At 27.3% G+C, this 27,390-nt stretch overlaps 1 protein-coding gene across 2 annotated transcripts; it reads right to left on the bottom strand.

Moving 5' to 3' along the window:
* Positions 1–27,024, bottom strand: LOC100205004 (gamma-aminobutyric acid receptor subunit beta-2). Of its 2 annotated transcripts, XM_065810781.1 has the most exons (10): positions 24,528–24,636; positions 24,344–24,446; positions 23,959–24,044; positions 23,812–23,879; positions 15,222–15,448; positions 14,890–14,972; positions 10,426–10,557; positions 9,168–9,314; positions 784–992; positions 1–402 (listed from the first exon to the last, which is right to left on the bottom strand). In XM_065810781.1, the coding sequence occupies exons 3-10, from the start codon at positions 24,023–24,025 to the stop codon at positions 169–171; spliced, it is 1,167 nt and encodes a 388-aa protein (XP_065666853.1). In that variant the 5' UTR covers positions 24,026–24,044; positions 24,344–24,446; positions 24,528–24,636; the 3' UTR covers positions 1–168. The 2 variants fall into 2 exon arrangements, with proteins under 2 accessions (XP_065666853.1, XP_065666852.1); XM_065810780.1 differs by lacking the exons at positions 24,344–24,446; positions 24,528–24,636 and adding an exon at positions 26,842–27,024.
* Positions 27,025–27,390: the final 366 nt, after the last annotated feature.

Here is a 27,390-nt window from a genome sequence, read left to right on the forward strand (position 1 = left end):
TTACTAGAAATAATCTATTATTAGAGGAACCAATAGAATGCTTTTTATAAAATACTAACAAAAAAAAAATTACAATCAAAAAAGGTTTCGACAAAAAAAATTTTTTAGGAAAATTATAAAAAATTTAACAAATACAACTTTGTCGATTTTGTTAACACTTTAAAAAAACTATTCCAGCGTTTTTAAATCTTCTTTTAAATAAATTGACCAATAAAATATGTTAAAAACCGTATAAGCTAAAGGAAAAAAGAAGCGAGAAAGAAACTCAATGCGATTGCATATGTCAATGTTTTCTTGCTGTATTTTTTGCTCTTTTTTTTTCTCTGTTTCCTTTAAACTTTCTTCGTTATTTACTGCTCTTGGTAACAGTTGAATTTTGTTTGAAGTGTCCTTAGCCATTTTCTAGTAATTAATTATAGCAGTATATAATTAGTTTTATAAATAAAATAAACTTTAAACAATGAATCAATATTAATTTTTTAGTTGGTTCATTGTTTAAAATATATTCAAAAGGAGATTTAAAATAAACAATTCAGCAACGACGAGAGAAGATGCATGCACATGCGTACAAATCATCACACTTAAACTCTTAATTTCCGATATTTGCCTAATTAAACATTATACGCTTTTTTAATAGAGCGCCACATTTTTTCTCTAGCTTTTTAACACAATTAAATTTTTTTTTTAAATTCGACTATTGTCGATTTCATGTCGTGGTTTCGCCGACTATTTCATGTCGTGATTACGCAGCTGCACCTTAGTTTTGAAAATGAAAAAACTCACCCGCTTTCTAAATAATGGGTTATTTCGAACTTTCTTCATAATATCTGGTATATTTAAAACAATTGTATACTCCAATAGTGTCAAAATAATACAAATAAACGACGTCATAAGGTAAACATCGATAGCTTTTACATAGCTGACACGCGGTAACTGAGCGTTTACATTGCCCCAAATTGTTGATATTGTCAAAACAGTTGTAATACATAAAGCTAAAAAGAAGCAAGAGTTTAAATTTCGTAGTAAATATATTGTCTAAATATTAATAATAAGATATATATATATATATATATTTTTGTGTGTGTGTAATTCACCTCCCAAGGCCGAGAAGGCCACTACAGATGAGGAGGCTACTTGTGGTTTAACCCTCCATCAACTCTATAACTCCGAAACACGAACCTTGACGAACAAGGACGCTGCGCGGAAAAACAAGTTGAGCGCGGTACTACCAGGGACGTGGTGGGAATCGAACTCGGAACCTCTCGCTTATGAAGCGAGCTACTACCGCATCTATGTATACCGCATCGTGTGTGTGTGTGTGTGTGTATATATATACACATACACACATATCTATATATACATATATATAGATATGTATATATCACCGGTTAGATCATTATCACCTTGGTCAGGGGTCGGCAACCCGCAGCTATTTTATTCAGGTTGTGTGGCTCTTCAACATGTTAGATTTATGTATATTTTAATTTTATTGGAGCCATCAAAAAATTTAATTTATTTTAATAAAAAAAATTTTTTACTAAAATATTTTTGAAGTAAAATAGAATTATATTAGAGTAGAGTACATAAACTTTAATTAGAATTTTATCAGAATTTTCGAAAAAAGTTTGTTAACCCTTTAAGACAAAACGCCGTAATAATACGGAGGACCGTTTTAGGAGTTAAGGAGCACCGCCGTAATAATACGCACTGTTATAAGGTGTTACTTATAGAGTTTGTAACACCTTAAAATTAGTCATACACCCTTCAAACCACGATTTTACTATTCTCGAATGTTCTACGGAACTAATAAACACAAATTTCGTTTAGAAATAAAAAAAAATATGGTAGATAAACGACGATCAATATCTGTTCAAGACGCTGTAAATTTTGTCTTGGAAGAAGACTCAGATCTTTCTTCGTTGACAGAATCTTTATCTGACAGTGAAATAGAATTTTTAATCGAATCAGAAACAGATGAAGAATTATATCTGAGTGATTACAGTGACGATAATTTTAAGAATATTCCATCAATTGAGCAAAATATCAAGAATATAAAAGTAGTTCCAGCTCTAAAGAAGAAGAAAGTTAGTTGCTATGAGAATTTAAATTGGCAAAAGGAACCTCCTAAAGAAGGAATGAGACGATTTAATTTTATTTCTGAAGAAAAAGTCAATGGAGATATAAAAAACTCTGACCCTCTTGAATTATTTGAATATATTATTACAAACGAACTTTGTGAGTACATTGCTGAACAAACTAACATATACTTTAACCAAATGACAGGAGGTAAAGTATTTCAAAGAAGCTCTCGTATATTTAAATTTATTAATAGTGGAGCTATATTTACATCTCGTGACATACGCCTTCATTTTGCAGTGATAATCTACTGTGGTATTATTCGAAAGCCCAAATTGCGAATGTACTATACAAAAGCAAACTGTTTGAAACACCAGGCTTTAAAAGTATACTATCGCAAAACAAATTATTATTGCTAGAGAGATTTCTTCATTTTGTAGATATTTCTAGTTTTGTGGACAAAAGTTATACAAAGGATATAAAAATTAAATACATTCAGGAGTACATTGTTAACCGCTGGAAAATTATGTAACAACCAGGACGTGATATATCCATAGATGAATCATTACTTTTGTGGAAGGGAAGGCTGTCGTTTAAACAATCGATACGATCAAAAAGTGCACGCTTCGGTATTAAGACGTTTGCATTGGCATGTGGGAAAACAGGATATGTCTGGAATCAAATTATATACCTTGGTGCTGGCACAGAAATTTCTCAACAATACAAATATCAGGCCACCGATGTAGTAATGTCATTATCTGAAGAACTGTTAGATGTTGGACGGTGTATATACCTTGACAATTGGTATACCTCATTGGAAATTTGTGATTTTCTTGTTCAAAGAAAGACTGATGTTGTGGGAACATTACGAAGCTACAGAAAGTATCTACCAAAAGATGTTATTAATGCAAAATTGAAATCAAATGAAAGGTGTGTTGCATACGAGCAAGGATATCAATTCATGGTAATGCATTGGAAGGATAAACGTGATGTTTACATGATAACCACCTGCATACCTGATACTTTAGAAATTGTCTTACATAAAGGTGCAAGGAAAGAAGTACCAACTGTTATCCACATTTACAACAGCAACATGGGTGGTGTTGATCTTAGTGATCAAATGACCACCTCCTATGCTTGTGAGCAAAAAAGGGTGAAAAAATGGTATAAGAAGTTTTATTTTCATCTGATTAATCTTTCCATATTTAATGCACAAGTCATTCACAAAATGTTAGGAGGTAAACTAAAGGCTTTAGAATTCAGAATGCAGCTTGTTAGTGCTTTAGTTTCTTTTTATGGTTATGACATAGTAACATCCGGACAGGGTGGGAGGCTAAGTCTTGATGGAAATCCAATGCGATTAGTGCATCGTCATTTTCCATCATATGTTCCGGAAACAGAATGTAAAACTGCACCTCAACGGAGGTGTGTTGTATGCAGAAAAAAGGGGAAAAGAAAAGATTCTCGTTATGAGTGCACCCCTTGTGATGTAGAGTTGTGTGCTGCACCATGTTTCCAACTCTATCATTCAAAAAAATACTACTAGTGTTAAAATATATATTTTTTAGTATTAATAACATGTTTTCTCACTAATACTGTGTTTTAAATGATATTTTTATACATTATTTTCATATTAAATTTGAATTAGTAAAAAGTTGAGTTTTATTCAAAATAACCCGCGCATTTGGATGTACGGCTTAAAAAAAAAGGTGCCGCTTAAAGGGTTAATACATGATCATTGTACCGCAAAAATAAAAAATATCAAAATAACTTCTTTTCGGTTCCAGAAGTTTAACAAGATGCCGCCGTGAAAAAGTTGGGGTGGTTGGTTGTAAAGGTGTGTGACACTTCATCAATTAACTTTTAGTTCATTTAGTTGGCAGATTTGACTTTTTTAGATAAGTCAGTCAGGAAATGTAGACTTTTTAGACCAGCAGGCCAGCAAATTTTTAAAAAAAGAGAATTTTCATTTTATTTTCCAGTCAACAACAATTTTAATAACGCTCTTGACGTGATACCAACTTACAAGCGTCGGCCGTGTAAGCTACAGAGGTAGTTACAACCATTTTAAAAATGAAATATCTTAAAAAATGCAATTTATCAAAAAATAATTTAAGTCGGCTTAAAAATTATATAAACTCCCTAATTATGACTATTAAACAAAAATAATTTTTTATATCTTGTTATGCGTTAGTTGTGAAGAGGTTAAATCTCCAAGTATTTATTCATTTGCCTTTACGAATTGCTGTAAGTTACAATTTAGTAAATTATAGTTGTAATTTACGAAAGCACATGAATTTAAAGGTTTGCTACACAAAGTTTTTGAGGTTTTTCAAGAGAAAAAGTTTTCAATTTATAGTTAAACTATATGTAATAATAAAAATAATTATACGAAACAAATTTATAAAAATTAGGTGCAATATTTTTGAAAGTTGTGTTTTGTGCTTGAACTATATTCGGATTTCCTTTATATAACACCTCCAATCATTTTTTGATGCAAGAACTCGTAAATTAATTAGTTCTACATTCTTAAAACTCTAATATATTTATTTACGATAATTAGATTGTAAAATTTAGACAATTAAAGTTTTTTATTAAATTTATATTATTTAACTAAATATTATGTTAAACTATTTACTTTTATTCTTATTTTAAAAATTGTAAAAAATAAATTAACTAATTATGTGTTCGGTAGAGTGGCGGATTACTTATTAGATAAACTAAGTAGTTGCCTTAGGCCTGCTTAAAAAAGAGGCTTGCTTAAAAAATTTTAATATGAAACAAATATATAAAATATACAAATATATATTGTATTAAATTAAAAATAGAAAAAATAAATTAAATTGCATATATTAGTTAAATATTTCTGTTACTAGTATTGTTTAATATAAGTAATTTTATGATTTAATTTAAACAGAAAAATTGATTTATCAATCTAAAACTTACAAAAATAATTTGTTAGTGATATGCCTAAATTTATGGGCCATGACAAGACATATTCGTGGAGAAGGGGGCAAAACTACCAAAAGAAGCAAATAATAAAAAAAGTCGTTTTGAAAAGACCCTCAGTTGACATCAAATGATGGTGTCGAAGTATCTCTGCTTTTTGGCCTGAAATGCTTTAATCCGCCATTGATTCTGTATGAAATTACTTTTTATTAAAATATCAGCTGTTTTAACCAAGTTATTCTGCTAAAAAACCGATTGTTATTTAATTCAGTAAAATAACATTTGGGGCAATACGTGTTCAGACAAAACATTTTAACTACCTATTTTTCACAAATTATATATGGTTTTTGGTATTTCTGAAATTTAACCTAAAGTAATGGTTTCCTGCTCGGTAAATAGTTCTTCTAAACAATATCTATAAATTTCTTGTAAGAAATTAAATTATTAAATTATGTCAAACAATAATACGTTTTCTCCATATCATAACGGTGGCGAAACCAGTTTAAGTTTTTCATCGAGTAAAAAAGAAATTGAAATTGATACACAGTCCATTGAGGAAACTACTAAAACGATATACAAATAATACTCAATTGAGGAGAAAACATCAAAATGGGTATGTAATGAACATAGTAATAACAGATCTAAAAAGTACTCAAGTAAAACATCAAAAAGTATACTAGATTACCATCTTGAACATGATCACAAAATTATAACGCTGAAAAAGAAATGAAACATGAGTGGTTTGTCAAAAGAAAATAGCGATAAGATTGATAGAATTTTTTTGATATTCATTATTGCCTGTTGTTTTCCATTTATGTTGGTAGAAAGTAATGCCTTTAAAGAATTTGTTTTTTGCTTAAATCCAAAGTACAAAGTGCCTTGCCGAAAAAAGTTAAGATCTCTTTTGACAGATTTATATCGAGAAAAAGTTGATCTTTTGAAGTCTAATTTATGTTCAATTAAACTTTTATCTATTACTACTGATGGGTGGACGCCTTGTCAAAACTATAGGTACATATATTAAATTCGATTTAATCAATTAAGCATCTATATAGAATTAATTTTTACTATATTTTTAATTTATATATTATATATATATATATATATATATATATATATATATATATATATATATATATATAAATGACTAATCTATTTCAAATTATATAATTTCATTTTATTTGAGACCAGATATGACCTATATTTAAAATATTGATGATATTGGGGATTTGTTAAATATTTAAGGTTCATTAAAGGTTCTTGAGGCACCTATAATGATTATAAAAAGCAAATTTCAAATTAATCAAAATTTACAAAGTTAAAATCATATTTTAAGGAAACCTAAATTAAACAGTAAATTTGAGAAGCATGAGTATAATAATAAAAGGTACATTTAAAAATATTAAATCAAAAGTAGACATGAATCAAAACCTGTAAATTTTTGAAGCCTTTTAACAAAAAGGTGCTTTTTAACGAAAAAAGTCAAAAACCTGCGTTTTATTCCTTGAATAAGTTAGGTAAAATTTTTGACGTTTTGAATCTAATGGTTAAAAATCTAGCAGCAATTTTTTTTTATTAATTGAACAACATGTAAATTTTCATAAAAATTACCAACATGTAAGTCCTCATAAAAATGATGCAACTACATCTAAATCAGTCAATTTATGTACGGATTGATGCACTGATTCAATATTGAATATTATTATTCAATATTGAATATTTTCAAAGTTTCATTGCAATGAAACTTTGAAAAATAAAAATAAATGATAAACATAACTATAAATAAACAACAATTATATTTAAAAAACGTAAAACTAATTAGAAATTAAAACTAAATAAAATTACTTAGACATTAAAATGAAAAAAAAAATTTCCCAAATGAAAGTTTGAACCTTCAACCCTGTCGGCCACGCTTAAAAAAATGATATTTTTCACATCCACCGAAGTATGCAAATTTTATATTGAAGTAAGAATCAAAGTACAATAATATTTTTTGCGTACAAATAAGAGGTTTATGATGTAAACATTATTTGTATGCATGTACTTCCTAATAGAAATGCACAAAGTAAAATAAAATAATAAATAATTTCAATAAAAATATACAATTATCAATTGGATGAGTTATTAACTTTTAATAACCCATGCAATTGATAATAGTATTACACTTTAATTATAAGTGTATTCTTAGTATTGTTAATATTAGTATTATGTCAGTTAGTACCAGTATTATACTAATACTAATACAAAAACAAGGCATGTTATTTTACAGGTATGATGAAACACTTATACTTATCATAAGTGTTTCATCATACCTGTGAATTGACACGCATTGTTTTTGTTTTTGGCCATTTGTGCATCCATATGCACAACACGAAATAACCATAACTCTGCAATTTATCAAAAAGAAGTAGTTGCTCTTAAAAATTTAACAGTTAAAATCTTTTTGAAATTTTAAGTCCAGTTTAAATAAATCATATATTTCTGTGAAACACTTTCAGAATTTCAGATTTTTGCCGTAACGCAAGATGGCGGACGCTGGCTTCACTCTTTAACTCAAGTCATGCATCTAATTATATTATTACGCCATTGCACTTGGGTCAGTACCCTCTGCGACCACATTTTTTAAAAGTCAAAACTTAGTAAAGGGCATCTAACAGCTTTATATACATCCGATTTTGGTTGGCCATTAAATCGAAAAGACATGAAAGCAATGGCGACAGTTTATGAACAGTTGTGAAATCAGAGTATTTCCTTGAAATAGTAATGAAATGAACCAAGTGACAACTTTTTAATAGACTTTAAAATCAAGCTAAATTACTTTCTTTGAAAAAATAACAAAGCACTTTAAAGGGTTTATGTTAAGCACTATTTACATAAAAATCATGATAAATGTTATATAATCTGGATGAGTCCAGATTTTTTACCAATCAGGAAATGAACAATGTTTGTTTAGTGGCATACATTTTACCCCCAATTTAAATTCACAACACTTGGTGTGTTGGGAATTGTGTATTGTATATGAATCAGGATGACCAGGATGATTGGAAACATATGTCTCCAGGATGGTTGGAAGCATATGTCTTTTTAATTTATCAAGGTCTGCTAGTAAAACCTTGTAAAACTTTTTCAGCACAAATTTTAGTTTATTGTTTTACCTTTGCAACTGTTGTAATAGGTAAAGTTTTTTTGTTTTTTTAATATTTTAGGTTATTATTTCTTACAAAATAAGTCAACATAGAAAAGATGTGTATATAGCACTATTTATATTTATTTATTGTATATGTGTGTATAGCACTATTCACGTTCATGGGAGTCACTATGCATTTATTTTTGCTTAAGAGACAAAATTCAATAATATTATTTTTGTTAAAAGTAGAAACATTTTCTTAATTTATTTTTTATTTAAGTTGATAACTTTCTGCAAATTACATTCATATGCTTTTTCTCAAAAGGCATTTAGTTTTTTCATTCTTTAGAAATTGGTTTTTTCAAACCAATGAAGCAAATTTGGAGAGACATATGCGCTATACCTTCCAAGAATCTTTCCATGCGTTAGTTGTCACAGCTACATTTCAAACTTTACTGAGACTGACTTGACTGAAACTAACAGAAAAAATTGGCTTTAGAGCTTGAGGAGATTTGGTCCATCCAAAGCTGGTGACAGCAAATAATACAAAAGATAATGACTCAAATCGTGAACTTTAAAAAAAAATTATTAAGTTAAAAAAATGTTTTTATTGTAAGAATATCAAAGTGTAAAAATTAAATATCTTATGATTTTTATTTTATTTATGGGTATTGTATATTATTTAGGATTTATATTTAAAGCCAACTGTTTCCATTTGCTAGAAAAACCTAGTACAAAAAGTAATTTAAATGAGGATTTTTACGCCTTTCTTTTACATTATATTCTGTACCTTATTTTTTTTTTATCAAATAGGCAATATTATTGATTAAATATTAAACATTTATTGAAATGCCAACAAAGGCCAGCCTTTTCAACTGTACTTGCCCCCTTGAACTTGATGAATTTAAAAAAATAGCAAATGAAAAGTTTTCTCATCAATCAATTATTAATAATTTTTAATTAGTTTATTTGACTGAATCATTATAAATAATACATTAATAGTAGATAGACTTACAAACTCTGGCCGGTATAACTGTTCTTTTAATCCAAAGAGACACCCATGAAACCGTTACAATTGCTGTTGAAGGTAAATAAACCTGTGTTATAGCAAAACCCATTAGTCTTTTGAACCTAAATCTTCCCTCAAGTACTGTATAGTTTCCTAAAACATATAAATAATCTAAATATATATATATATATATATATATATATATATAATTTTATATATATACATATATATATATATATAAAATTATATATATATATATATATATATATATATATATATATATATATATATATATATATATATATATATATATATATATATATATATATATATATATATATAATACAATATTTTTCAATTGACTTTTTTAATAACAGATTTTTAAATTAAAAAGATTTTTTGTAAATGTATATTAGTTTGTTTACCATAACATTTATGGTTAAAAAAAAAAAAACTTAAACAATTTAAACATTTTTTCATTGCAAATTTTTTTCCTTGTTCATATTTACAAATATTTATTTACATAAAAATAATTTTTTTTTAATCAAAAATAAAATTATTGCCTAAGTTCTTTAGTGGTTGGTGATAATTGATATGAGCCGGGATAGCTCAGTTGGTTAAAGCGCTGCTAAAAAGTTTGGAATAATTATTGGCTGTTGCAGCAGGATTGGAGGTTCAAATCTCGGCTCCGCCTACGCAGCGCATGAGTAGTACTTCGGTACGAAGGGAACTTGTTTCAGTATTTAAGACTCCATGATTTCTCTGTGAGGAGAGAAATAAGTGGGAATCAGGCGAGTCTGCTACTGAAAATGGTGTCCATAAATAACTGTTGGATATGTCACTGACATATGTTTAAAACTTGATTAAGTTAATAAAAATATTTTAAAATTGGAGAAATAGATTGATATCACTAAAGGCTTTTAAACTCATCATAAGTACAAGCCTTTGTAACCTGTGTCTTTGCAACCTATGTCTTTGTAACCTGTGTCTTTTCAACCTGTGTCTTTTCAAACTGTGTCTTTGTAACCTGTATCTTTTCAAACTGCGTCTTCATAACCTGTCTCTGTAACTTGTGTTGTTGTAATTTGTCTTTGTAACATGTTTCTTTGTAAACTGTGTCTGTGTTGACTTGCATCATTTGTATCAACACATGCACATCCCTTTATTGGGAAAATTACTAGTAGGTGTCCAAAGACAATTACTAGTGATAAAATATGATTTTAAACACAGAACAAAATGAAAAGTTTACAAGACCAATATCTACCTGCAACAAAATATCTTTCTTCTCCTATTGTTTTATGATCAGTCAACTTAAACTCAAGCATGTTTTCTTCTTTAATTTCAATTCCCGGTTTCCAATACCAGTCGTATTTAAGATGGCGAGAGTCATAAGTGTCTAAATATAAAAAAAAAATATGTAAGAAAATAAAATGATCACAAGAAAAACAACATAAAAACTGATTTCTCAAGCTAAAAAATCATAAATAAAAACTTAAGAATTTTATGTTTATTGACTCTATCACTTAAACTTTTCTGTTAATCAAATTAATTAACTTGCAAACTAATTTTTAGTAACTATTATTGATATAATTTTATGTATAGAACTTTTCTAGAGTTTCTGAAAGTTTTTAGAAGTTTCCAGAATATATTGTAGAATTTTCTGCAAAAATTTAATTAAAAGTTAAAAAGGTTGGTGAAGTTTGAATATATAACAAAAGAAACGGAGTAAATTTATCGAACTCCTGATGTCATTAAAGAGGACATTGAATTCCTAATTGACCATAAGTCTACTAGAAAAATGGCTTTAACTGAGGATATTGACATGATTTATCAGAAGAGAATTGAACACAGAAATGAGTTAGATAAAAAACTTGAAATGTTCATAGAGGATAAAAATGTATTTTTATCTTTAATTTTGTCTCTGGTTTTGATACAGAATCAGTATATTTTGAGTCAAATTCATCTAATGGTTCATTTTTTGATGTATCTAGTGAAGAAGATAAAAATTCCCCTGTACCATTAACAACAAAAAAAAAAAGCATCTGATGAGCTGCACCTCTCAATATCAGGGGATGAATTAATAAAAGCTACAAGTGAAGTCGTTGCAAGATTTCATCTTGGTGTGAGGGGTCATACAGCAATATTTTCTTCAATTCTGATGTATGCAGGGCATGATTTGGAAAATATTGTTTTTTCAAAATCAGGAACCCACAGAAAAAGATTTCATACCATCAAAAGCAAAGGTGAAGAAATTAGAAACAGTTATAAAAATGTTTTGATTGGTAAGAAACTCTTGCTTCACTTTGATAGTAAATTGTGCAAAGAATAGGATCTTAAAAATAATATTACTGCTAAAATGGAAAGGATTGCAGTAAGCGTGACAGCCCCTGAGGATGATAATAGTAGTGATACTCTGCTAGGAGTGTTCCAGGCAAATTCATCTAAAGGCAAAGACCAAGCAAAAGAAATAAAAAAGATACTAAAACATTTTGAAATTGAAAATAACAATTTGGCTGTTTGTACTGACACAACTGCTTCAAAAACTGGTGCACATAATGAAGGAATTGACCTTATAACTGGGTATGTTGTCGGAAAGCACATTATGTGGCTTTTATGTCGTCGACATAAATATGAGAGACACATCAGTCATTAAGTGCAAGTACTATCAGGAAAGATGAAGGCACCAAAAAAAAGGCCTGAAAATTTTCAGGTATGCAATGAAGACATTAACTCATTAGACAGATTTAATTTCAATATTTTCAAAAACAGTTCTTACTTGTACCAGATTGCGCAAGAGGCTAAAGAATACTTAGGAAGCGCCATTACCCTAAAATTTTTTCCCAAGATAAGAACAGACTATATAAGATTATGTGAACTTGGTTCTTTCTATTTGGGTAACGAAGTACCAAGTTTCTAGATAGGCTAGATTTATGGCAAATGGGATATATTTATTTATGCTTCAACTAACTCGTAAAAAACTTAAATTTATGTCAGTGGAGGAGATAGAAGATGTCAACAAAATTGCACCTTTTGTAGCAATATTTTATATTTCTTGGTTACTGAAGTCATCTATAATAATCCAGGCACCATCTAATGATCTAAAAGCAATTAAAGTAGCAGAAAGCATAGAGGAAGAAGACAAAGTATTAGGTAAAAGTCTCAAAAATTCTCTTCTTAAACATATGTGGTACCTGGCTGAAGATGTTGAAGATGTACCTGGCTGAAGATGTATCACTAGCAGATCCAGGCGTAAAAATGAAAAATTCTTAATGATACAGAAACTTATTAACTATCCATATCCTGAGGATATTTCTTATTTTGAAATAAAGAAACCAGAGATTAGAGTGGATATAATCATTAACAGGAACACTCATTTGCACAAGTTTGTAGGGAAAAATAGCTGGTAAATTTTTTTATACTTGATCTTAATATACAAGATATATTGTTTTGGATTTCTGATGGAAAATTTGTCGATCTCCATCCCAGCTTAAAGTTTTTTAAAGATTTTGTTTCAAATATTCAGTGCGCAAATGACTGCTCTGAAAGAAATATTTGTCTTGTGCAAGATTTTCTAGCAGACAGTCATATTGAAATTCAGAGACAAAACATCATGGTGGTTGCTAAAGATAATATAGAAAGCGGATAAAAGGATGAGAAAGAGCGATTTGAACAGCATAACTCCTTAGTATAAGTTATTTTTGATTAGATGTAAATTTATTTAAAATAAATAAAAAATATTTTGAAGCGAAATAAACTGTTTTCTTCGGTTTTTTTATATTTATTAAAATATAAAATATTTTGAAAAAAAATGAAAATCTACACCTAACACTTCCTGAAGGTTTGGAGACCTAAAGTTTTTCTTTTTTCTTTTTTTTAAGGTATATAACCAGGATATGTTTTGAACCTTTTGGTTTTTTTAGGACACCCTAATATATATATATATATATATATATATATATATATATATATATATATATATATATATATATATATATATATATATATATATATATATATATATATATATATATATATATATATATGTATATATATATATATATATGTATATATATATATATATATATATATATATATATATATATATATATATATATATATATATATATATATATATATATATATATATATGCATTGCAGTTACTTTGCAACTACAGTTGTGCAATTGCAAAATTATACTAAAAACAATGATTTTATTTTGTTTTATTCCTTTAATAAGTTACCATTTCTTTTATTACTTCTCTACTAATATATATTAAATATTGGTTTTAAATAATTTCTATAATTATTTAAAACTTTAGTATATGATTTGGCAAACTTAAGCCAGAGAATGGAACTTTTTGTAGCCTTTAAATTGGGAATTTCAATTTTATGTAGGGGTGTACTAGATTGGAAATTTTAAATTCTGGTCGGAACAGGATTTGCAGGAAATATAAATGAAATTCCAGCTGGAACAAGAATTATATTTATGTTATTTTTTACCTTCAAGATTAAAGTGAAACTTCGGCATAGTGGCTATATAATATATATTTATAACCCATAATACATATAACCTAATTTATTAATTTGAATCTTGTTTAATTTAAATCTAATATGTTGTTTTTATTTGTTTTTACAATTTTATGCATTGAAAGTTTTAACCTGCATAATAATTATATTTGAAATTATTACTTTATTTTTAATTTTTCCATTTAGGTTAAAATTGAAATATTTGCTGTAATAAGCATCCTATATTTTTGAGCTATTTAAAATTTAAGTAACATTTAAAATGAGACTATTCTCAGAGGCAGATAATATTTTTGACGATAAAAGAGCTACTTTGTTGCCCAAAACTGGTGAGCAACTCTTCTTGCACCACAATAACCAAAAACTTCCAGAAATCCTTACATAATTGATTATTGCAAATAAAATTACATCGTGCATCTTTTAGAAATTACCTAGGATTACCAATAGTTCTTCATTGTCCAGTAGGACAATGATTTGATGATTTTTTTTACACAGTCTGTTGCAAATGTCTTAAAAAATAAAGGTTAAAAAAATGTGGCATTCCAGCCTAAAATACTGTAATTCCGGCCGGAAACAGAATGAACTAAAAGCCCCAAATTACAGCTGGAACAGAATTCTGGTACATCCTTAATATTATGAGCATTTAGGATTTCTGTGTATATTGGCTAGCTAATATCCCATATAAGGCTGAATAACACCTTGTGCAAAAAAAAAAAATGTAGCAAAAATTTATTCGTTTTTAAAAGCAAATACTTAAATAAGCATTTGTTTAAAATGTGTATAAGCTCAACTTGGATTAACTTTTAATGTTTTAAATAATTAGTTTTTTAACCAAATAATTATTGAACTTTCTGTGTGTTTGATTGTTTATAACTAGTAACCTTGTTAGTCCTCATCCAAGAAATTTTAATAAACAATTGTAATCATTTTAACAATTATAATAATAAATTAATTTTTTTCTTAATATTTTAGCAACAATCATTTTATATATATTTTGTAAAAGATTTTAAATCAAGCTCAATTTCCTAATAATGTCTTTTTTATTGCTCCAGTCATTATTAATATACATAAATGTTTTTATTATTGTTACAATAAACATTAAATATCTAAAATACTAATATCTAAAACACAACATTTGGAGTCAAATTTAACAGATAACTCTACTACTTAAATAAGTTTAAAAACAAGAAAATTATTAACTTACAGCTAACAATTTCAAAACCACATATTTGTACATCCATTGGATAAGCTTTTAAGTCCAATGTACAGGATGGTGACACGGTTATTCTAAATACAAATTATTCATAATTTATATTATTGGAGATAATGATTAAGTGAAAAAACTAATTAACTCATAATATGGAAGTAGATTAGGCAACGAGATGTGGAAGCAGATTAAGTAACAAGATGAACGGAGTAGTAAAATAAAAAAATGTGACAAAATAAATTATTTTAAATTAAACTTATAGTTTAAAAATTAGCTAATAAAAAATAAAAATTAAATTGCTTTTTTTTGTAGAAAAATAATTGACCAACCTTGTCCCCCAGAATACTGTTCCATTTGGATAAATGTCAACTTTGTGGTTTTCTACGATAACGTGATGAAGTGCACTTGTAACTGAGTTCATAAATACTGTATCTGGTGTCCAAATAATGTTTGATGGATGGCTAGTGCCTATTGCAATAGTTATTGGTTCACTTAAATTATGTGCAAGACGATGATCCCACCAGCGTTGTCGGAAGAACATATCTATTGTATACATCTATAAAAAATCATAAGTTAAGCATCACATCACAACCAAACTATATGTATGACATCAAAATAATTTAATACTCATTAGATCACACTTGCATTGCATCACACAGAGTAATTTTTAAAAACATTGTGAATAAACTTATATTGATAAGTTTAATCATTAAATAAAATTAGGTTTATATACACATATATGTATATACAGTGCTCAAAGTGGGGAGAGATGCCATCCCGTCACCGTTTTATAAAGTATAAAAAGGTGACGACCTTTTTATAAATCTCTATATATAACAGTGATTAGACGGGTTGATATTTTTAATTTAACAAATACCATCCCGTTACTTTTTTTTTTCCACTTTGAGCACTGTATATATATTAGGGTGTCTCAAAAAAATTTTTTTTTTGAAAATTAAAATGTGGAAAAGTTCAATCGTTATCATTATGTATTAGTAGCTTATAATAAAAATTTCAGCCTCCCAAATCAACTCTAACGTAAAGAAGGTGGTTTTAGACAATTTCTATATAATATAATTTTCCTGAATATTATATTTTAAAGTTCCGAATATAGATAGTTTTAAATTTAAAACACTCACAAAACACTGGTTTCGATTTAAAATATATCTAATAAAATAAGGAAGATACAGATTTTGTGTGACAATTTTATTTCAGATAATAATTCTAAATTGAGTTTAAAAGCAACAAAAACGTGATTACAGTTGTAATACTTGCTAGATGTTCTGCAGGTACTTCTTTATAACTTTCTTGGATACTTGTTGTCTGTTTTTACGGACAACCTAGAAAATAATAAATAAAATTAAAAAAGCAGGATATTTTGTAAAATAATTAAATAATCCATGCAATAAAATTCCAAGTATTTGAAATTAATAGTTTATTTTATTAAATAAAATGATATGGAAATACTTTTAAAATTTTGCAGACATTATTGTGTAGCATGCACGTACATTGGGTGGGGTAAGAGGTTATTAGGTGTAAATTGTTAAATGCAATTGACTTCCTTTTTTTGCTATTAAAAATGAGCATGATATGTGTTTGCTATTTTAAATTGCCTAATTTTTTAAAAACGACCCTCTCCCCTTAACAATTTACACACTATAGGTCTGTATAATAATGTTTAGTAATTACCTGAAGAGTATCCTGAAGTCTATCCTCGTTATGTGTCCTTCCAATAAAGTCTTGGATCAGCTTTATGTGACGTTCTGCCCTATCATTTATCATTGCAAGCTGATTTGCACAAGCAGAAAACTTGACAAATGACTTAGGGGCTTTCTCACTTTCGCAAGCAGCTATACCTTTCTCCCTCCGCAGCAAAAGCTCTTCCTTCGTGATTTCTAGGAGAAAAAAGAGAAGATAACTCATTGCTCAGTGACAAAATCATCAAGAGATGATATTGAAACAACAACTGGCTGGATTCCAGGTTTCTCAAGCACCATATTTCTTTTTCTGGAACGGCCAAAGACAACAATTTGTTAAGGATGTTGTTCTTAACTTGGTATATCTAGATCCCTGTTAGCAAGAGACAAAACTACAAGCTGGGGATCTTAAAAGCTCTTAGGTCATTTAAAAGAGCTTGAGTTGCCATAGGACTCTTCAGAAAGAATAGACCATGGAAAAACAAAATATAATTTGTAGCAGTGTTTATGTTCTTGAGAGTAGCAGGCTCTACTGTTTTTGAATCATTTGGATGATATTTCTGTGTCATCTGCAGGACACGAAGGTAAAGATAGTCACTCATAAACCTGGCCTCATGGTGAGCTCCCGGCTGCTTAAAGAAGAAATTAGATACACCTGCACCCAGGAAGTAAGCCAGTAGCTGGCAAAGAGACTTGTAGTCTCCTCTTTGGAAAGTGTTTCTCTGAAGTGCTGTGGTGCAAAATTCTTTAGTTTCAACTGCAAGTTGGTGCAAAAGAGTACCTGGTCTAAATGCATCCTGAGACAATTCAAATTTGACAATTCTTTCAAGTTTATTAACTTCTCTATGTATTTGTGGCCATAGCTTCTGAAGTAAAACATAGAGGTAATGCCTTGGACTTTTTGTTGTGCCAAAAACAAGTTCCATGACATGAGACACATGTCTCTCATATATGTGATGTCTGCACATTAGCCAGAGAACAGGCCTCCTCAAAGCATGAACAATAACATTTCTAATAGCTCCATTGTTCTTTCCTGTGTTGCTAACTGTGTTGTCAGCACACACCCCAATAACTTGATCTGATAGCTCATAGTATTCGAGGATACTTTGAATGGCTACAGCCTGGTCGCTTCCCTTGGAGCTTTTAATTTTCAAAATACCAAGCAGAAAATCTAAAGGTTCAGCTTCAGGAGAAGAAACGCTTATAGCTATCCTGTCATGACTTGTGGAAACTGCTTCTTCACTGGTGTACTGCCTTACAATTTTAGTATTAAAGTGAATCACTAGCTTTAAGCCTCTTACTTTGTCCATGTTTTGCTCTCTGATGATCTGGGCTTCTGACTCTACTACAGTGCGTGCTTTCCTAGTCAGAGTTGATCTTGAGATCTTCAACTCCTCAATGTTAATACCACCAGCTTTATAAAGAGATGTCACTAAACAGGTTCCTGGTCGAACACCAATACCATATCTTGTCATGATTGGGATCCAATTGTTTATGAGTTCATCTATACTTAGCTGAAGAATAACTTTTACTTCCCCTGAAATCTTTTGGGTCTTGTACCAGGAAACTTCAAACTCTCTTTGTTCTAGTTCTTCTACCTTCCTTTTTTTCCTTTTTTCTTGATTTCTGAGCTTTTCATCTTGTGAGCGCATTTTTTCTTCCATTATTCTTATTTTCTCCACAGCCAAACAAGCATTTTTTTGAAATGTATTATCAATACCCACCATCTCGATCATGTGTCCTTTGAGACAGTGCTTTAGAAACTCAATGCCCTCTTTTTGAGCCTCTTTGCTCCTTAATGGATCACTCTTTATCAAGTTAAAGATGTTGGCCTTATGAATTGGGAATAAAAAGTTGCTTTCATTTAGAAAGTTGTTTACTTTCTTGCAGTAGCTTCCTTCTGGTAGACTTAGAGTCTTGAGTCTTTTTAGAGATTGGTACTCATTGATCTTGTTGGTAATTTTGTTTCGAATTTGCTGCTCTGTGAGTATGAAATTGTTGTCGAATCCAGCCTTGCCCCACAAATTTACTAGTTCTCTCAAAATGCTCTGATTGTCTGTCGCCAATTCTCTTCACACATTCCTTCAGCTAACTTGCTTCATTTCAGATAACTTTTTCCAGAAGCAAGGGCACATCCAACTTTACAGTTCATCTTGGTAGTGCTAAGAAAATGCCAAATGGTTAAGTAAAAACAAACAGATAAAATTCAGAAATTTTTTAGACGTTACCTAGTTTCTTTTCTAATGTTGAGCCAGTAAAATCTTCTGAGCATTTCTCCAGTCGTTGGAAGTCGACTTGGAGCAAAGCTTTTCAGTGGAAAGCCTAACAAATAAAACTATCTACGCTTTCTTGTAGCCTGTCTCAAATCTTCAGCTGGCTCTAGTATTTTATTGTGGCATTTTTTTCCTGAAGCCATTGTCTGAAAATATAGCTTACAATACAGTTTATAAAATTATATATATTTATAAATTTATAGTATAAAATATAGCTTACAGTACAGTAGTTTGTTTCGTAACAGCAAATAATACTATTAAAAAAATACTTTTTTGGCCAAGCAAAGAAAAAGGCATATCATACATAGCATACACGTGTTGTTTTTTATTATAATTATCTACACTTAACAAATTATTTGAAAAAAGTCGCTTTACAATTGAAAAATAAACTTTAATGAAATGAAAACTTAATTATTATGTAAAACTTTCATATGTACGCGCGCAATTTTTATGTAAGGAGAATTAGCAAACAAATCTTTTTTTTTTCATTTTAACGTCTTATTAAAATTATTAACTATATTATTTTTTAATAATTTTTTTCACGTATTATAAACAACAATGTGTAAATAACTAAAAAATAATTATATTAATTATGTTATTAAAACATTTACATTAATTGAAAAATGTGTTTGCTAAATTCTCCTAACATAAAGAAAAATTATTACAAAATAATAAATTTGCAATATAATATTCTATTACAAAGAAATTGACTAAACCACCTTCTTTAAGTTAGAGTTGATTTGAACGGCTGAAATTTTAACTATATGCTACAAATACATAACGATAACGATTGAGCTTTTCCACATTTTGATTTTCGAAAAAAAAAATTTTGAGACACCCTAATATATATATATATATATATATATATATATATATATATATATATATATATATATATATATATATATATATATATATACATGTACAAATACATATACATATACATTTATATATAAAGTGTATGTATATGTACAAACACATATACATATACTTTGTTTATATATATATACATATACAAACACATACATACATGTATGTATGTATGTGTTTGTACATATATATATATATATATATATGTACAAACAAATACATACATACATATATATTTATATAAACAAAGAAAAAAAATATATATATATGTATATATATATAAACAAAGAAAAAACTACTTTTTCTATGGTACTTTAAGTTTCATGCCTAAACAGCAATCATCAGCCATTGAATACCAATATGTATATCGCTCTATTTGAAATATCTATTGAATATTGTGCACTCTTTTACTATGAGTTTTATTTTATTATTATAATGCAAAACAGCCTTAAATATCAGTATATATATATATATATATATATATATATATATATATATATATATATATATATATATATATATATATATATATATATATATATATATTTATATATACATTTTTTTTTTTTCAACATTAAATAAGTATCTAAACAAAATTTTAAAAACTAAACATTTCTCTATTTGGACCATTTTTAGCTTTAATGACTTCTGCAAGTCAGTTTTGCATTGATTCAACTAATTTCTCTATCGTATATAGATTGATATGACCCAAAGCTTCTTGGAGCATGATCTTTAGCTCTTCTTTCCTCTTGAGACATCATGTCCCAATTTTTTGATCCAAAATACCAAAAGTCCAGATCTCAATATTATATTATTGATTAATAATGTAATAATGAGATCTGGACTTTGAGCAAGCCATTCAAGCAACTCGATCTGCTTTTGGATAAAAAAACTCTTTTTGTTTCTTTGATGTATGCTTAGGGTCATTGTCTTGTTGGAAGACAAAATGTTTTCCTAATCGCAATTTTTTAGTTGAGGCCAGAAGATTTTATTGAGAATATTGACATTAACCTCAAAGTCTATAATTCCATTAATAAACTCCAGCTTTCCTGTTCCGTTTTGATTCATCAATCCCCAGACCATAATATTGCCTCCACAAACTTTTACAATTTTTATAATTATCTTTCATTGAGATGTTAACATTTCTTAACAAGTCGTTAAAATATATATATATATATATATAAATATATATATATATATATATATATATATATATATATATATATATATATATATATATATATATATATATATGTATATATACATATATATAAATATATATATATATATATATATATATATATATATATATATATATATATATATATATATATATATATATATATATATTTATATACAGTCAGAGAAATAAGTATCTGAACAAAACATTTTATTGTGAAAAATAAGCTTTGTCCGGATATTTAAGAAAAAATAATCTTTTTGATAAACAATTATCTAATTATTCTGAAAGCAATTTAAATCATGATTTTAAATGGCAAAAAAATTCTTAATTAACTTAGATTGTAGAGATATATACATTCACTGATTATTTAGCCTTAAGTGCAACAAAGCGTACATTTACTAATTGTTTGTATTTGGGGGAATAACTATTTTAATTAGATGTATATTGTATTACAAAAGCACTTTTTGTTTTGAAAGTTAAAAACAAGTTTTGATTGTTTCAAAAATATTTAAAAATGTAAAAATATTGAAGAAAAGATCAAGAAAAATCAAACCGAGAAGTTGGAGCAGTTTTTCTTTTACCAAAGAAGAAGCCAAACTTCTTTACAATAGTCCTGATAATGTTTAATGAACGTTTTTTTAACTTTCGCTTTCATATTAATTTTTAGAAAATTAAATTTTCTAAAATGAAAGTAAAAGTTAAGATTTTTATTGAATATACAGAAAAAAACTGAAGTTGATCAAGTATAAGTAATTTTAAAAACAGCGTCTCTATAAAAAAATAACACACATATAAATAAAAATAAGTTTTTTTAATGATTTTTAACTACTTTATTTACTTTATGGATACTATGAAATGAAAATGAAAGCAATAAGAGTACAATGAAAAATTAAAAAAGATCGAAGGACTTTATTTCAAATATAATTAAAACATAATTTAGTTTTTTTTTTCGACTTGGAGTATTTTCAGAGCAATTTTAAAATGTTACTTTTTAGATTTTGAACATTTTTTTCACAAAAAGAATCTATACATTATTTTCACAAAAAAAATTTATAAAAAATTTACCTATTTTAATTAGTATTCCTTATCACTTTATTCAACTTGTATAATAAACAAAACTACCATTATAAATTAGCAAAACACATAACCATCAGAATTTAACAATCCATGACTGAACAATTTACACAGGGGGGACCTCTAAATTAGCTCTGATTTTCTAATTACTCTATACAAGTTATTACCAATCTCATATAAAAATATTAGACACAGCTTAAACAAAGCAGTTATTTATGCTCTACTGTATTAATGCATCTTAAATGTAACGATTCCTGTAATGATTCATATATACGGGCTTCGTTGGAAGCAGCAGTTGTGCTCTTGTCAGCTTTTAGAACAGCATAAATCAGTTTACAATGACAAAAATATTTTTATATATAAAATTTTACTTTAAAAGAAACCTAAATGTATTAATTTTCTTTTAGCTCTAATCTTATTTTATTAGCATAAGTAAAAAAAAAAAAAATTGTGTATTAAAAATTAAAAAACACTTAAAAAAAAAAGAAAGTCCACGATTAGACAACAAATACAAAAAAGCAAAACAATGTTATTTTAGATTAAAATCTTTGTATACGTCAAAAGTAAAAAAAAATTTAACCACTTCTATAAATCATTTAAATTTATTAACATTTTAATCTAAACTTTAATAGAAATATCAAAACAGTCATCACTCAGTTCCAGTTCAGTTTCCACTCACCTTTTTTTCTATGGGAAGAGGGAGGGCAATGGAAAAATAATCATGTAAATAATCATAGTTTTGCTTCAGACAAATTAAAGTTTATTCTACCATCTTGTAGAAAAAAAGATGAGTGGAAACTGACCTTAAGCAAAGACCAATAACTAACTCATGCTCTGCTCCCACCCCTAAATGTATTCTATATAATACAAAAACACAAGACTTCAAAATATTTTGAAAAAAAAATGTTTTGAGGGGTTGCTCAAGACTGTTACCCAATGAACAGATCCCTAATATTATTAAAAAAAATATTTTTTTATAAAAAATAAAAAAATCAATTGAGAAAAATTAAGAATGAACAATTTTTCTTTTTGACATACTAATTATTTAACTTATAACACAGAACAATAACGATGAATATTTTAAATCACTGTTTAAAAAAATGGTTAAATTTCATCTTTTTATTTTTTACATAATATTATATTATATAATGTATAAATTTTTATTTTTATAAGCACATGCTAATAAAAATTTTTAATCTAAAAAAGAAACAGTTTTAAACTTGAAGTTAAAAAAAAGCAGTTTTAAACTAGAAGTTAAAAAAGTTAAACTAGAAGTTAAAAAAGAGACTTTTTTAACTTGCAGCAAGTTAAAAAATGTTTCTTTTATAACTTTAACTTTGTAAAATACAATGCTATAGTTCAAACCCTCAGTCGATCTAGTAACAATGCTACTACATCGACTGAGGGTTTGAATTTTAGTATTGTATTTTATGAGTTTAAAAAATCAATATTATGTCACATAACAGAGTAATGCCATTAATTAAATCTTTTTTTGTTTTTAATGCTTTGAAAATTTTATGTGTTAGAAGAGAGGGGGGTTTATTTTAATTTTAAAATGCTTACATAGTTTATGGATACCCTCATAGTAAACCAGTTTTTTAAATATCTACTAAGCTGTTAATGTGTTACACTGGGCAAGTTTAGTGTTTTTTACTTTCTTCAATGTTATAAATAGAAATAATTACTGACAGTATAATTTAAAAGTAGTTTCAAAAATGAAAGACTTGGATGTACAAAACACCAACATTTTTAATCAAAGATTGCTAGAATTTAAAATGGTATAACAAACACAATTAAAAACAACACAAAAAAACTCACAAACCATATCAATAGCATCTAAATTGCTAAAAGAGATAATAGTGGCATCCACCAATACCATGACTGGCTTTCCTGTAACATTTTAATTTAATATACTGTGTTTATAATTTAATTGCACAATGATCCTAAACGAATAAACCTAAATTGTTACCTATATAATGAGGCCTAAGCTTGCGGTTATAATTCTTAAATAGTTGTTTGATTTGTTCTGTCACCATTTTGTCAGATTCTCGAGCTCTGTAATTAAAAATTAGACAGAGAACTTAGATAAGATAAATTTTTTAGATTCAACAAAATATATAGTTAATAAAAACTTAAATTCAATTTTTATTAATAACAAATTTTAGAAAAGTAAGAAATTAAAACTAAATATATAGATTTTCTTTCTATATTTAGGAATTAACTTTTAAAAGAGTCATTCAGTATATTAATGTTCTGTTCTTTTTAAAAGATTAAGTTTTGTGTAATTACTACCAAAAATTTTTGTCTTAACAAGACACTCATCAGATATTTACTCTTGATATATTATACTTTACCTTATCTTACAAGTTTATTACAATCTTTTTCAGAATTTTGTCTGCAATCATTTTTTTTTATCCATTTGCAGAAAAACTTTTAGGCCTTTAGACAAAATGTAATCTAGAGAAAAAATGTTCAATTTATCTAAAGTTATCTTTAAACTATTAACAGAACATTTTACAAATTATTTTGTCTTTTTACCTTTTTTGAAGAATAAGAAAGTGCTGTTCCTACTTGAACACATTAATGTTGACAATGTATTTCTACAGGTTTATTAGAAATATTTTATTTATCTCAAACTAAATATTTGTCTCAACAACTTATAAAGCATAATATTTAAGTCAAAAAATTAAAAAACATAAAACAATGGTCTTTATAAGAAATTGCTTGTACACTCTTTATATTTTTGAAACCTTGTTTAAATGAAAATGCCTCAGAACCAAGACTTAAGTCTTGGTCCTGAGGCGTTTTGAGACTCTTACTAAACAGCTTGGTCTTAGTATTGGTTCTAGAACTTAGAGTCTTAGACTCGGTCTTGAAACTTGGAGTCTTGGTCTTAAGACTATTACTGTCTTGTACTTTCATAATCTTCACAAAATACATCAACACAATCGGTGGATTAATAATAAACTGTTGATTGCACGTTAAGGCCAGTCCGTGACTGAAATTTAAAATACTATGTTTTTAAACATTTTTTATATATATGTGTGCATAAGTATATATTGTGGCTTTCCTAAAACAGAAATTTTTTTATAACCTAAAAACTGTTTCTACGGTAACAAATTAAATAGCGTCTCTTTCCAAATCTTCAGAAAAAAAAAAAAATTCAATAAAAAATGTGATTAACTTAAATTTTTCACAAATTTAAAACTATTTTTATTAGTACTTTTTTTAGTAAATTTTCAAATATATTTATAACATTTTTTTTTTTTTTTTTTACAATAATAGCAAACTATGAATTTACTTTTATTTGCAATAATAGCAAATTATGAATGTACTTTTTTTTTCCTTTTTATTGTTTAATTGTGCAAAAACACTTTATGACACATCAAAACAGTTTTTAAAGTGATCTTAAAAAATGTATAAGGAGTAATAAATCTCAATGCACGTAGAGCATTCCATATTTCGGTTTCAAATTATTTTTGATTTGAGTGACTATATTGAGCAAAAAGTTGACGAGGTAAAGCAAAAATTGATTAATTTTTTGAAAGGTTTTAAAAAGCATAAAATTGAATGCAATTGAATTGTTATGAAATTTGAGCAAATGTATAATAAACGGTTTGAAAAGGGAGAAATTTATTGCGTATAGTGGTATAATCAAAGGTCTAGTAAAAGTTACGCTTATGATTATTTAAAAAAACTTTAATCTAATTAGTTCATGAAACTATGTATTCTGGTAATAAACCAAGTAAACATAAAGAATTTGTTTTTCATGTTGATTTTTGTTTATTTTAAATTTTTGAATTTTTTAAAAAAAATTTATATTCCCAGTGGGAACCAGAACAAAAAAAGACGTTTTTTGAAAGTTCAAAAGACGTCCAAAACGTTTAAAAGACGTTCGATACGTTTTTAAAGACTTTAAAAGACGTCTTTTTTATTTCCCGTGCCAACTGGGTTTAATTTAAATAAAAAGAGTCTTAATTTAAATAAAAAAATCAAAATATTAAGTTTGATGAAAATCGCAGCGAAAAAGAGCTTATTATCTCCTACTTCTGTTTTTTAAATATATTTTGGGTTGCGTAATTTATGATCGATCCCTAACCGTTTATTTGGATTACCAAGTCCGCAAAATAACCGAACGTTTCGGTTTTTAACCAGAAAATGATTAATATTGCAATCATTTTAGAAAATCTCGCTCCACCACCTTAAATAATCTCGTCGCACCACCTTAGATAAGTTCACTCAATAAAAAAAAAAATAATGTTTTAAAAATTCATTAATTTCTCTTAGTTCGATTAATATAACAAATTTTAAATAATAGATTGAAATTGCGAAATACTAAGATTGTTTTGAAAATACAAAAAGAATATTATAAAAATATTCAAGGTATTACAAAATATAAAAAGGTATTACTAATGTCAATATTATTCACAATAGTTCATTAACCATTTAGTGAAATGTAAAATAGTATTTGATAAAATGTAAAAAATTATTTGGTGAAATGTGAAGAAATATTTGAGGAAATTTGAGAGAGTATTTGTTAAAATGTGAAAAAGTATTTGTTGATATGTGAGAAAGTACTTAAATAAAATGTCTTTTGTAAATGAACAACGTACTTAAATCGATAGAAAAGTTTGTACAATAGCACATAAAAAAAACAACACGAAAGACATTTATTTATAATATTCTTTTATTAAAGGTTGAAAAAAAAGATTTTTAAATGTTGTCGAAAATTATATAGAAGAAAAAGAAGAACTAAGAAAAAAAATTATTCTGCCACTAAATAATCTTTTGCACAAAGGCAAAAAGAAAAAAAATTTATACACTTGATTTTATCATAACTATATATCTTTACCTTTCGTCCTCAGTTGTTTGACAAGATTCTGCTTTGTTTAGATCGCATTTAATCTCTAAGAGATTTGCCTTTGCAAATACGCAAAAAGTTACTAAAACTATAACTTTTCTCATCTTTTTCACTTATTTTCGAATTTCGTTAAAATTAAAAAAAAAATGTTTATACAACTCACTTTTATATATATATATATATAAAAATGGTTCAGTTAAATGGAAAACAAAAAATTATAAATAATTAAATAAAGAAGTTTAAAATAACTTACTTATTTAAGATGACTCTATAACTAAAATGAAGACCAGCGGGACATTTGGATTCATGCTAAGACAACACAATAAATAAAGTCATTTTTATAAAAAAAAACTTCTTTCAAATGAAAGTTTTTTTTTTTTGCTCTTTTTTAAACCTTGTTTGCATTTATCAAAAGCAATTAAGTATTACTTTATCGTTACAAATTGATGTAATAAGCATTAATATTTAATAACTGAAAAATCCTGATCAATATTTGAAACTATAACACTATAATGTCAAGGAGTAAAAATATGTTGCCCG

The sequence above is a fragment of the Hydra vulgaris genome, chromosome 11 (genome assembly GCF_038396675.1).
Source record: "Hydra vulgaris chromosome 11, alternate assembly HydraT2T_AEP".
Lineage (NCBI taxonomy): Eukaryota > Metazoa > Cnidaria > Hydrozoa > Anthoathecata > Hydridae > Hydra > Hydra vulgaris.